Raw genomic sequence first — 13,959 nt, 5'->3', positions numbered from 1 at the left:
AAAATTAATGCATAGAAATCTCTTGCATTCCTATACACTAACAATGAAAGATCAGAAAGCGAAATTAAGGAAACAGTCCCTCTTCTTTTTCTTTATCATCATCATTTTAGGCTTTGCAGGCCATATGGTCCCTGTCCCAACTATTCAGTGTGGCCGTTGTAGTGTGAAAGCCACCATAGACAGCATGTAAATGAATGGGCATGGCTGCATTCCAATAAAACTTTATTTACAAAACTAAGCAGTGGGCCAGGTTTGACTCGTGTGCTGCAGACTTCCAAACCTTTTTCTAGAGCAGTTAGTTTTTCCTCAAACCTGGATATTATCAGAATCACTTGAAGACTTTCCCAAACTACTAGTTTCTTGCATCTTCCTCACCTCCAGGATGGAACTGGGAATCCATAATTTTTTTTACTGCTTTTCAGAATTTTGAGGAAAAACGTGAACTTGGAAAAAATAACTCACTGGTATATTTGAAGATGTGTTGCATCTAAAATAATTTCCCTGAGCAAAGTGACTACTAAAAACAAGTAAGGAGCAAATATAAAATAAGAAGGAATTTGGGGAATATAAGAGCATGCTCAAAAAAGCAAAACAATAATAACCCCTCTAAAATTCTAAATAAATCCAAATAATAAATGGACATAACTGAAAGCCAAATTAATTGTGAAAGGTAAAGATAGAGAAATCTTCTGTAACATAGTGCAAGCAAGTAAAGGAGAGATGGAAAATACAAGAGAAAAGGTCAGATCAATCTGGTGCTCTGCCATTTATGTAATATTTGTTGCAGGGAGAAAAATGGAGAAAAAGAAATAATAGAAGGAAAATTTACAGAGGAGAAGACATAATTCTTTATATTGAAAGGACCCACCAAATGGAGAATGTGATGAATGAAGAAATGCTCACACCTAGATTCATTTTGATAAACTTTGAAAAGACTAAGTATAAAGCATCATAAGAGCAGAATAGCTTATCTACAAAGGAACAATCATCAAATTTCCAACAAGCTAGTCGCTGACAGCTCTGCCCATTAGAAGAAGTATCCTCCAGGGTAGCTACTAAACTGCCATTCAAGTGGGAAGGGCCAAATGAGGACATTTTAGAAATGCAAGTACTTAGAATATTTATGGCTGACCATATCCAGTCTGAAAGTTACACTCAAGGACACGCTTCACAACCTAAATGCCCATTGACAGATGAATGGTTAAAGAAGATGTGCCACATATATACAATGGAATATTACTCAGCCAGAAAAAGGAACGAAATTGTGTCATTTGCAGAGATGTGGATGGACCTAGAAACTGTCATACAGATTGAAGTAAGTCAGAAAGATGAAAAACAAATACCATATGCTAACACATATATATGGAATCTAAAAAAAAAAATGGTTCTGAAGAACCTAGAGGCAGGACAGGAATAAAGACGCAGATGTAGAGAATGGACTGAGGACATGGGGAGGGGGAAGGGGAAGCTGGAACGAAGTGAGAGAGTGGCGTGGACATATATATGCTACCAAATGTAAAATAGACAGCTAGTGGGAAACAGCCGCATAGCACAGGGAGATCAGCTCGGTGCTTTGTGACCACCTAGAGGGGTGGGATAGGGAGCGTGGGAGGGAGGGAGACGCAAGAGGGAAGAGATATGGGGACATATGTATACATATAGCTGATTCACTTTGTTGTACAGCAGCAACTAACACAACTATGTAAAGCAATTATACCCCAATAAAGAGGTAAAAAAAAAAAAAAAAAAAGGACATGCTTCAGCAAAATGAAAACTGACTAGGAGAAAGAAGACTAAAAAGTGAAACCAAAACAATGGTTAAATTTAAATAGTTACTGGTTTAAAAATTAATCACAATCTGTTATTACACAATAAAAGTTTGGGGGAAAATACTAATGAATTCTAGACGTAAATAGAAATATAGGTGGTAATTATGTTAAAAATTTCAGAATAACTGGCAGAAGATTATAAATAAGATGTATGGTTTCTTAACCACTGCATAGCAAGAATGAACAAAGTTAACTGCATAGACCCAGCAAAAAGTAGGAAAGGAAAAACAAGAAATTGTGTTAGAAAACATAAGATGGCAGAATTAGCTCTGAATATTTTATTTATAGAAATGAATAAAATTCCTCTTTTCTATAATTTTCAGGTTGAGGTGGGTTTTTTTGTTTGTTTTTTTTTTTGAGGTACGTGGGCCCCTCACTGCTGTGGCCTCTCCTGTTGCGGAGCACAGGCTCCGGACGCACAGGCTCAGCGGCCAGGGCTCACGGGCCCAGCCGCTCCGCAGCATGTGGGATCCTCCTGGACCGAAGCACGAACCCACGTCCCCTGCATCGGCAGGCGGATTCTCAACCAGTGCGCCACCAGGGAAGCCGCCAGGTTGAGGTTTTAATGTACAGTTAGTTATATGCTGTTGAAAGGGAGAAACTTGTTGAAAAGTTCAAAGCAAAGGGACATAAGAGCTGTGTCAGTGAGTTTGGTTTAACTCGGTAGAATAAGCGCTTGTGTTTATCTTGTTCTTTTCTGCCAGTGGCAAGCGAGGTAAGATCCTGTTCTGAAAGGAAGGATTAAGAGAACAATAAGACCAATAGCTCCCTCCCTCTGCTTGGCTCTTGCAGCCACACTTACAGAGCAGATGGGAGGAATTCTGTCTGCAGAAACTCACCAGCTCAAAAGAAAGACATTTGGATACTGATACTCAGATACCTCCAATAAAGCAGCTCTGACCTCACCAGTCAGCAACTCCCCTACACAGGTTCCAAACAGCTGTGGGAGCCTCCCTCCTAAATAAGCGTGAACCACAAAGGGTTACCAGTCACTTAGGAAAGACAGAGACCCAACAGAAAAGAAATCGGAAGAAAAAAAGAGGGGAAAAATAAAACATAAAGAACAAAATTCTAAAAGTAATAACCTTATGGAAATAAAAGAGGATTATCAAATCCAGAAATTAGAACAAAATGCCCCCCAAAAGGAGAATCAAAGAACAGTTGAAGTGCTGTTGAAGAGTTAAAATATAATAATAGGGCTTCCCTGGTGGCGCAGTGGTTGAGAGTCCGCCTGCCGATGCAGGGGACACAGGTTCGTGCCCCGGTCCGGGAAGATCCCACGTGCCGCGGAGCGGCTGGGCCCGTGAGCCATGGCCGCTGCGCCTGCACGTCCGGAGCCTGTGCTCCGCAACGGGAGAGACCGCAACAGTGAGATAGATGCCCGCGTACCGCAAAAAAAAAAAAAAAAAAAAAAAAAAAATATATATATATATATATATATATATATATTTATATATAATAACAGTAACTTCAAAAAATAAAGTTGAAAGAAAATTTTTAGAAAATAGCAAAGTGACAAAGGGATGGATGAGGGATACGTGTAAAGAAAATTGCAGGAGTTCTGAGAAGAAAAGAACTGAGAAAACAGAGGAAGGAAATTGTAAAGGAACAGTAACCCCCCAAAATCCTTGTAACAAAAGGATATGGATTTTCAAATTTAAAATGGTCCCTGGCTTTAGTTAGGTTGTATCCATACCTTGGCTATTGTGAACAATGCTGCGGTGAACAGGGGGGTGCAGATATCTTTTTAAGATCTTGATTTCATTTCCTCTGGATATCTACCCAGAAGTGGGATTGCTGGATCATAGGGTAGTTCTATTTTTAATTTTCTGAGGAGCCTCCATAGTGTTTTCTGTAGTGCCTGCACCAGTTTACATTCCCACCGACAGTGTACAAGGGTTTCCATTTCTCCACATCCGTGCCCAAACACTTGTCATCTTCTCTCTACTTGACACTAGCCATCCTTTGCTGAATCAGATTATAGTTTTTGGATTCTCGAAGAACATTTCCTCAGTTTTGTGTGCTATTCACTATGTAAGTGACACAACACACTTTTATGTTTATCTGCATATTATTATTTTCTCTACCACTTTCTTAAGTCTGTACCATCACATCACAATAGTAAATCAAGCCATGGTTTGTAGCATTTGCTAATTTCGATGGTGTAAGTATTCCTATAGCCAACTGCAAGCTGCTAACCTGAATGAACACAGGAAGACACGCACAGAAGTGACAGCATTATTACAGTATTTTCACCTTAGAGATACAACAGACATAATGACATCAAGAGCATAGATGACAATAAAATCCAGTAAAAATAATTATGAAGCGATGAGTTTTTGGTATCGGTAACTTGTGTTGTTAACATAATTTAATCCTACATTTATATAATTTAGCATTTAAAAATAACTGTGCCTATCAGCAAGCTTGCAAAATTTCTGAAAACCTATCAACTGGATCTCATGAGTCATTACAAGCTGGCTCCAGCACACCACTGAATTTGTCCTTAATTTGCTAACTTGCCTGGGCTGAATCTCTGAACTCCTTAGAGCTCAGGATCTTTAGCTCATACCTATGATTCCCATGTGTGTTCTTCTCCAAGTCGCTTCTAGTTCTTTCCATCCAAGCCCACAAGGTAGCACTTTTATAGATTATTTGGCATGGTTCCCTACTGTGACGGACATTACTCTTATCCCTCCAACCTCATTTCTTTAGCGGTTCTAAAGAACAGGAATTATGTCTCAAAGTGACTTTGTATTTTCGGTTACCGCCACCCTCCACACGTTGCTGGACCAGTGCTGAGCATTCGGTTGGCGTCCTATAGCCAGACGTTGTTGCCTTTCTGATCAGCAGATGTGGAGAGAGAACATTCTCACAATAAGATGTAATAGCGTGAATGTCTGGAATCAGCTGAGGATTTCCTGCTCTGGAGGTCTTTAACAATAGAGGGGATGTTTTCAGAGTTGATTTTTGGTGTCATTTTTTCTTGAAATCAGAACACCCAAACTCTTTTCATCAATTCTTGCTTCATTTACTTTCTAATGCTATATTCTTTTCTCTCCCACTAACCAAGAAGATTTGGAAAACTTTACCTTCTGTAACTTGAATGATTTTTTGAATGATTTACCGAATAAGCATTTTTTAAGCTAATTACCAGTTTCTGGGAAATAGTACAGAGTGATCCCATACTTCCTCCCCCTGGTTGTGAATTACTCCTTCAAGTTCTCCTGCAAGATCTGATTCTTTTGTCCTGTTTGTGTTTCTTATGGGTCTTTGGTAGGACACCACTGAAGATACTGACATATTTCATTAGTGTCTAATATTTTTCACCGCTCTGTAAACTTTACGATCTCAAACCTTTTGGCTTATATTTTCAGAACCCACCTCCTTTGTTTAATGAAGTCAGTGATGCATTAATCCAGGCTGACAGGGTGACCCACCTGCGGGATAAGGTGCAGGTAAAGCATGAGGAGGAATACAGAGATGCCTTGGTTACAATCAAGGATGACTTGAAACTCATAGAAGGTCCCAACATCAAGGAGAACCTCCAAGATCAGATCCGGCGTTGGTTCATCGAATGCAGGTGAGTGTAAGACATCTATCCTGACAGTCTCTTCTGTGGTGGTTGATATTCTTGTGTGTTTTTAAGCACAGAAACATGTTGATATAGATTCATGTGGTTTTCTGGCTTCGTTTTAGAAAAGTAGAATGTGAGGGCTAAGAATTTAGGAACTAATTCTTTCTTTAATGAAATCGCTGTTGTTCCTGTTTTTTTTTTTTTTTTTAATACAGTCTATATAATACCTCTATAGCCACATGAAATTGAACGTCATGGGTGGATGACACAGCCCCAAGATGGTAGGCTGTCACAGGCCAGGTCTGTCTGAAACCTGAGGGCTCCGGCCACAGGCAATTCATGCTGCCCTTCCTTCTGGCATTTGACCCTAATCGTATGAGGCTCCACAGTCTCAGTCATACTCCTTCTCTGTCATAATCCCTTGAAGCAGCTGCTGACTCAGGGACCTGATGCCTGGCCCCCAGGCCGCCCGTGAAATGATGGGAAGGTAGCAGTTCTGGGGACAAGGCATTATGTATATTAAGGCCTTTCTGTATTAAGGGTCTGCCTATATTAAGGGTCTTCTTTAATGCTCTTAAGTGAAATGTTAAGCAATTTAAAGCTTGTTTTCAAAAGCTGGTTTTTGTTTACAAAAGATGTGCTCCTTTATTAGAGAAGTACAGGAGAACAAACACTTACAGAACACAGTACAAGTTTCCACACAGTGGAACAAACGCTTTGTAGGCAAGCCGGTTGGAGCAGCTTTAAAATCTATTTCAAGAGGGGAAGGAAAGAGAGCAGATTGCTGTGATCATCCCAGGGCCATGGAAGCAGGCTCGCTACCTGTTTTCTTTGATGGGTATTGTGCTGTACCACATTAGGTTCAGAGACACTCAGATTCCAACTTTGATGAGCTCGTCAGGACCAGGGAATTTAACTTGTTGGCAATAGAAAGCCAAACTCCTTCTCAAAACATTACATTGAAAGATGTTTATATCTGTGGTAGGCAGCCTCCCAGATTGCCTCTGCTGACCCCACCTCTTCCTCTGGTAATGTCCTCCCTTTGAGTGTGATGTAGACCTGGAACTTCACTTCTAAAGAAAAATATATGGGGAACTTCCCTGGTGGACCCGTGGTTAAGACTCCATGCTTCCGCTGCAGGGGGCACGGGTTCAATCCCTGGTTGGGGAACTAAGATCCCACATGCTGCGCAGCGCAACCCAAAAGAAAAGAATAAAAAGAAGATGGCAGGGGACTTCCCTGGTAGTCCAGTGGTAAAGAATCCACCTTACAATGCAGGGGACGCGAGTTCAATCCCTGGGCGGGGAACTAAGATCCCACATGCCACGGGGCAACTAAGCCCATGTGCCGCAACTAATGAGCTCACATGCCTCAACTACAGAGCCCACGCACCCTGGAGCCCTCACGCCACAACCAGAGAAGAGGAAACCCGCACACCACAACTAGAGAGAAGCCCAAGCACTGCGATGAAAGATCCCTCGAGCTTCAATGAAGATGTTGCGTGCCGCAACTAAGACCCGACAGAGCCAAAAATAAATTAAATAAACAATTAATTAATTAAAAATAAATAAATCTTAAGAAAACAAATACGGCAAAAGCGATGGGGTGGCACTGCCATCTTGCTTGCCTCTCGCCCCCTCACTTGCTTTCACCCCTGGCTCTGAGAGGGGTCAGCTGCTGCCCAGCAGAGGGGCCCAGTGGAGGGAATGGAGGGAGGTTCCTGGTGACAGCCAACAAGGAACTTGGGCTTCCTTCCAGCCTGAGAAGGGCTGAATCTTGTCCACAGCCACATGCGTGAACTGGAAGGGCATTCTCCCCCAGGTGAGCCTTCAGATGAGGCTGCAGCCCCAGCCGACACTGTTTGCAGCCTCATGGGAGACCCCAAGGCAGAGATACCCACCTGAAGCCACATCTCGTTCCCTACCCACATAAACAGTGACACAATAAACGTGTTGTTTTGGTCACTAAGTGTTGGGGTGATTTAGCATGCAGCAACAGATGTCTAACATACATCAGTTATTGTACAGTGATTCAGAAGAACTTGAACAATCGTAAGCTTCTCTTGTGTTAATTCTGTGTGGGATCCTAACGTGCTATCTCCTCGATAATACTTAAATTTTATAACAAAGTTTCTTCAGGAATGTTTGATATAACGGTTACATGATTTTGATTGGGGAGTTCTGTCCTTTATTATATAAATAGGGCTTTTAAATGCTTATGATTTTTTAAAATTCAAAATGGATTAATTTTGTGAGCTTTTCTCTTTGTGTCATATTTATCAGGGATATTTTATTGCCAGATGGGATATTTTAAATGAAAGGAATATTTTAATGACATTGTATTAATTCTATACAGATAACTGATAATAATAAAGAGACAGAGAAAAGATGCTAAAAGGGAGGGAGATATTTATATATGCATATATCCCCTCTTCCCTTTATCAGCTTCCTCTTTACTTTTAATTCTGGTGATGGCTTCATGGAGACATAAGATATACATATACATGTGTATATGTACATATTATATATATATATATATATATATAGAGAGAGAGAGAGAGAGAGAGGCAGATAGATAGATATCTCAAACTTATCAAATTGTGCGCTTGAATATGAACAGTTTATTATATATTACACATCCATAAAGCTGTTAGAAATAGATCAAAGATATTATATCAGCAAAGATGTTAGTGTTTGAGTTTTTTAAAATAGCATGTTTTTTTGTCATTCAAACACCAAAACCCAGTATTCCAATCACTAGCCTTGCACTCAGACTACCCCGCTACCCCCCTGCCAAAGTCCCACTCACAGTGTAAGAAAAACTTAATCGGTAACAAGCTCTTCCGGCTTAAATAGTCTCTTTAAGGTTGACTGTCTATTTTGAGTGAATTTGCAGTCACTTCAGATGCCTCCCTATCGTGAATGTCCCTGTTTTTCTTCCCTTTGTGGCATCTGACTGCAAAGGGAAGTTACCAACCTTCACAGCATCGGCTGGGGGCCGGCAGAGAGAACAGCATCTGGGCTCGGGCTGTGTCAGTGCGCTGGCTGGTTTCCGCAGGCAGGTGGTGGAGCCATCTGGTCCACGAGGAGAGGCCAGGCCACCTGGTCTTTGGGGACCTCCTCCTGTGGCCTGTGGTCTCTGCCACGTGCCCTCACTCACTGGGCAGCTGCAGTTCAGGCCTCTCACTTCCTGAACAGGCCTCATCCCGCTGGGGTGCTGGTTCCTTCGGGACCCACACTCCCCAGGAGTGTGTACAGCGTGCCCTTCTCAGGCCTTGGGGGACGGGCGGGATCTCTCAGACCCTCCACCGTCAGGTACCCTCCTCCTGGCTCCGTCCCGTCCCACCCCATCACATGCTGCACACCCAGGAACACAGGCAGCGCTGCCCAGATGGTCCCTGATGCTCTTCAGCCACTCCACGGTCTCTGCTGGGATCTCAACACTCATCCCCTCCTTGGCTGAGACCCCTGGAGGATGGGGCCCAAGACGCAGAGGGTATCCCCACTTGCCCACCTTCTCCTCCCTTCCCCCACCACTCTGCCTCACCAACTTCTTGTTCAAATCCATCCTCCTTATGAAACCCTCCCTGAGTGCTTCCCTGCAGTTCCTCTCCATCTCCTCCTTGAGCTCTGCCCGCATCTTCTCCTTCCCCTTCCCCCTCCAGGCGATCTGCATAATCACAGAAACTGGAGCCCTGCTTCCTGAGAAATAGCTGTGCAGCCTTGGGCAAGTCGCTTAACCTCTCTGTGCTATCAGTCTCCTCATCTGTGATACGAGAACAAGACTCAAACCTATTTTGCGGGGTTGTTAAGATATGGGAGACCTCGACCCCAGTATGCAGACCATTATTATTCCTACCGTATTGGACACATCTGCTCATTCATATGCCCCTCCCCCAGATAAATGGCAGTCCCCGCGAGGACAGTGCCTGGTGCTGAGGAGAGAGTGCTGGCTACGTTCCCCATCCAAGCAGTGGGTAGTGCAAGCCAGCAGTATCGCCGTTTTCCTTTCTTATCTAATTACATGATTGTGTCTGGAGGAAATATACTCAGGACGATTTTGTGCAGTCATGGAAATTTAAGTAGAAAGGCATTGTTTCAGAAGAACTGTCTTCTGATTAAACCACCTTGGTTTATAATTGAAACCTTCATTTTCATAGTTAATGAAGATGATATGCCCTGTGTTCATGAACTGTCCTTATCAGCAACTTTCCTCCCTTTTCTCAGGACATCAGAGAACAGGTGTCCACAACCATGTTTTCTACAAATGAAATAATTCTTTACTTTTAGATAGACTTTTATAATCCAATTTATTGTTAGGTGATATAACCAAGTTGAAAACGCTATGTACAATTATAACTCCAGATAAGCTAAAATATATAAAATATACGTATACACACATATACATATATACAAAGATATATTCACCCATGTGTTTAATTTATTAAATATATGTTTGCATATGGATGGAAAATTTCTGGAAGGATACACTAGAAACTTTGTTAGCATGGCCACCTCTGGGGACAAGAGTAGTGATGTTAACTTTTATCTCCTATTCTCCTGTACGCCTAGAAGTCTTTCTTTCGATAAGTATTATTTTTATAATGAAAAAGCCTGGTTTAAAATGTATTAGAAGAAAAAGAAAGGCAAGAAGTTAATTTGGGATAATCCAAAATAAACATTTGAAATGTTAAAACACCCTAATTTTTTTAAAAAGTATATTGATGCAATACCTGCAGAACACTCCTGGAAATTCTCGTGATGAAAGAATAGGGCGCCTTGAGGCTGGCGGAAACTGTGAGTTGCTCCCCCCGCCCCCTTCGTCTGAGGTGCTGGGAGGGTCATGGGAGACTCCTGATGGCCTCCTGGGAGCAGCCCCTCCCATTGTCTCTGGGCTTTCTTTGAAGACCCAGCCCTCCCGGCCAGCCCCCTTGAGAACATTCCATCCTGCTGTTACTGACCTGACAGTTTGGAGGCTGAGTTAGAGCAGCTCCCATGGGTATGCTGTGTGTAATTCACAGAGACGTAAAGATCCCTCCTTTTGAAGTAATGTGAGGTTGAGGGCGGATTTATTTTCATAATTGGATCACATTTATCTGATTGACTTTGATAAAATCCCTTTCCTTGCTTTTTTAAATCAAAGACAAATAAAAAGCAAATATTGTCTTTTGAAACATGAAACACGATCAGTCTTCAGGATAAATTCCAACACGACATACAGTGACAACTAAAAAATGACTAGAAGTTACAAATATAAACTCCCACAATTTTGAATACTAATTCTTAGCTGATTTAATCAATACTTGTAGTTGCCAAGAGTTGCCCAGTATTTTATCAAATACTAGGATTTGTGGTTCAAGTTGATTTTTAAATTATTTTAAAGGAAGTCTTTTTTTTCCAATGTTAAAACTAATACATGCTCATTGTAGAAAATTTACAAGACAGAGTTTAAAGAAGAAAATTTAAATTGTCTATAATTTTAGTAGACAGAGATAACTACTATAAAAATTTTTGGTAAATTGCTTTCCGGTAGTTTTCTCTCGTGTATATATTTTAATTACAGTTTCATGACTCCTTTATCTAATTTTAAAAAATTTAACACTGGGTTTCCCTATGTCCTTAAAATATTTTGCAAAAAGATGTCTTTCACGATTGCTTAACGTTCTGTCGGATGGATGGACTAGCTAATGAATCAATGATTATCTTTTTAATATTTTGTCAAATTGATAAGAGAACAGTGCTGTCCCTTAATTTGCATTGATTTTATTATTTGGAGGTGTTCAAAAATCTTTTGGACTTTTTGTCAATAGCATTTCTTCTGTGAACTGCGCTGTCATTTATATGCTTCCCTTTGTGATGTCTTTTTTCTTAAGTGACCTCTAAAATGTAGTATATATATATATATATATATATATATATATATATATATAAAGTAGTTTAACCCTTGCATTAATTTGTGATTACTGCTGTCATGCGTGACCACAACCTTGGTGACTTAAGCCGAAAGAAATGCATTTTCTTCCAGTTCTGGAAGAGTCAGGAGTCTGAAATCACGGGCTCAGCAGGGCCGCGCTCCCTCTGAAAGCTCTCGGGGAGAGTCGGTTCTCCGCATCTTCCGCTTCTGGAGGCTGCCGACCCTCCATGGCTCGTGGCTGCGTCACTCCAATCTCTGCCTGTGGCCACGTGCCTCCTTCTCTTCTGTGTGTCTAGTCTCTCTCTGTTCTTCTCTTATAAGACGCTTAGCATTTCATTTGGGACCCACCAGGATCATCTTATCCCAAGATTCCTAATCACACGTCAAATGTAGATATCTTTTTTTTCTTATAAATAACATTCAGAGACTCCAGGGATTAGGACCCAGTATCTCTGGTGGCTGTTATTCAGCCTACCGCAACCTTCAACGGCCCCATGAGATAAGTACCCTTCTTTCTTTCGTTCGTTGGCAGCGTTCCTAATGAAGGACAAAACGAGAAGTTTGTAGTACTCTCCATCAGCACTGTCCAGTGGGACTTTCTGCAGTGGTGGAAGCCGTCTGATGTGTGTACTGTCCCCTCCAGTAGCCACCAGCCACATACAGCTGTTGAGCCCTTGAAAGACGGTAGGGTGACTGAGGAGCTGAATTTTTAATTTAATTTAATTTTAATTCATTCAAACTTAAGTTTAGATAACCATGGGTCATCAGGGGCTACCATATTGGACGGCACAGTCGCGGGGGTACTTGTTACCGGAAAATCTCTTGCTATAATGAGTATTTCTTTTGGCTTGGGACCTGTCATAAACCGTCATCTCAGTGTTACGATGCACGGATGAGCTTCATTTTAAAGTATCCTAAAGTAACCTCATCCAACCCCTTAGGGTGATAAAGGAGAACCTTGGAGTCCGTGGGGCTGTGGGCTCTTGACCCTGAAGGTGCAACTGCCTCTTCCCCCATTTCCCTCATGAGCATCAGAGCCACCTGAGTAGCTGTCAGCTCTGAAAACCCGGCCAAATCCAGGCCTTTGTTGTCTTTGCAATTGGTCCTGTGTGGACCATTTCTCCCCACCTGCATTTTTTAACTTAGTTTGTTGAAACTATGCCCGGCATCCAGCTCACCTTCAATCTAGAGAGAAGTAAGACCCGCAAATGGGGTGACAGCTCTAAGATTGGCCCTGTGGTAGTTCTCCTGGGATTTTAGCAGATTCCTTTGAATCCATGTAATCTTGAGGAATCTGGAAGTGACAGTAAATTACATAGCCTTGTTCCATTTTTTAAGCCAACACAGTCAGTCAGAAGCGATGGCTGAGGGGAAGAGCTCTGGGGGCTTGGGGTGATCTTCGTTCTCAGCAGGGTGAGCCTGCCCGCGAAATAAAACGCCAGTGCCTTTTAATCTTATGATGTGATGGCATCTATCATGCTCTCTATAGTAAACAAATACATTACAAATCACACACACAGGGCTTCCCTGGTGGCGCAGTGGTTGGGAGTCCGCCTGCCGATGCAGGGGACGCGGGCTCGTGCCCCGGTCCGGGAAGATCCCACATGCCACGGAGCGGCTGGGCCCGCGAGCCGTGGCCGCTGAGCCTGCGCGTCCGGAGCCTGTGCTCCGCAACGGGAGAGGCCACAACGGTGAGAGGCCCACGTACCGCAAAAAAATAAAAATAAAAAAAAATTTTTTTAAAAATCACACACACACACAGGAGGAGTGGTCTGAGAGCCAGGCTGCCTGGGTTCAAGTCCCAGCTCTAGCACTTACAGACTGTGTGTCCTTGAACCAGTTGCTTAACCTCTCTGTGCCTCCATTTCCTCAACTTAAAATGAGGATATTAACAGTATCGACCTTATAGATAGGATAAACAGAATAATACATATAAAGCCCTAGAGCAATGTGTGGCATAGGATACAGCCTCAATAATTATTTTAAACATCTAGGAAGGCCGGCACATTCTCAGACACACAGTTTGCGGTTTGGAAGAGTTGCCATAGCCATAGTGCCCTGTGTTTTCACTCCTGGGTCTGGAGCCTTTATATTCACAGCCGTAAAGCATCTTTTCAAGTGCTGCATCCTGATCTGCAGGAGAGACTGGCTGGGGATGGAGGCGGGGGAGGAAGGGCTGCCAGGGCTGGGGGTGGGGATAAAACTGACGGATAATAACAGGGTAGGCAGGCAAAAATTAGGGTGGAATGTGCTTTTAGTCCCCAGGGCGGGGGAGCCAGGACGTGACATGTCTATAGATCACCAGCAGACGTACATCCTCCCTGGAAGAGGCCTTGGAATGCTTTGTTAATTTTTTTGATTAAAAAAATTAAGATATAATTTAAATGCGGTAAAGTTCACCCTTTTGCGTACAGTTCTTCAGGTTAAGCTTGTCATTTTAAGGTATGTGGACCTGGAGAGACCTGCAGGTTTGTCTCTCACCCGCACAGTTTATGCCAATTTAGGGCTCCAGGAGTTTACACTGGAGGGGGCTCAAGGATTATCTCCAAGTGGAGAGAATGGTGCACTCACCACCCAGGAGAGCGCCCAGACACATGCAGAAATTTGCTGAGGATGGGGATGTGTTTGGAGCGAGGTGGG

At 42.5% G+C, this 13,959-nt stretch overlaps 1 protein-coding gene across 3 annotated transcripts in view; it reads left to right on the top strand.

The window, feature by feature from the left end:
* Positions 1–13,959, top strand: part of IQCA1 (IQ motif containing with AAA domain 1) — a 171,929-nt gene that overhangs the window by 35,055 nt on the left and 122,915 nt on the right. For all 3 annotated transcript variants that reach the window (XM_059053485.2, XM_067027217.1, XM_067027215.1), the window contains exon 6: positions 5,207–5,412. In XM_059053485.2, the coding sequence (XP_058909468.1) occupies positions 5,207–5,412 (206 nt within the window). The remainder of the gene's footprint in view (positions 1–5,206; positions 5,413–13,959) is intronic.

Source organism: Kogia breviceps, chromosome 2, assembly GCF_026419965.1.
Source record: "Kogia breviceps isolate mKogBre1 chromosome 2, mKogBre1 haplotype 1, whole genome shotgun sequence".
Lineage (NCBI taxonomy): Eukaryota > Metazoa > Chordata > Mammalia > Artiodactyla > Physeteridae > Kogia > Kogia breviceps.
The sequence above is the reverse complement of the archived record's forward strand: the minus strand, read 5'-3'. Positions and strand labels throughout refer to the sequence as shown.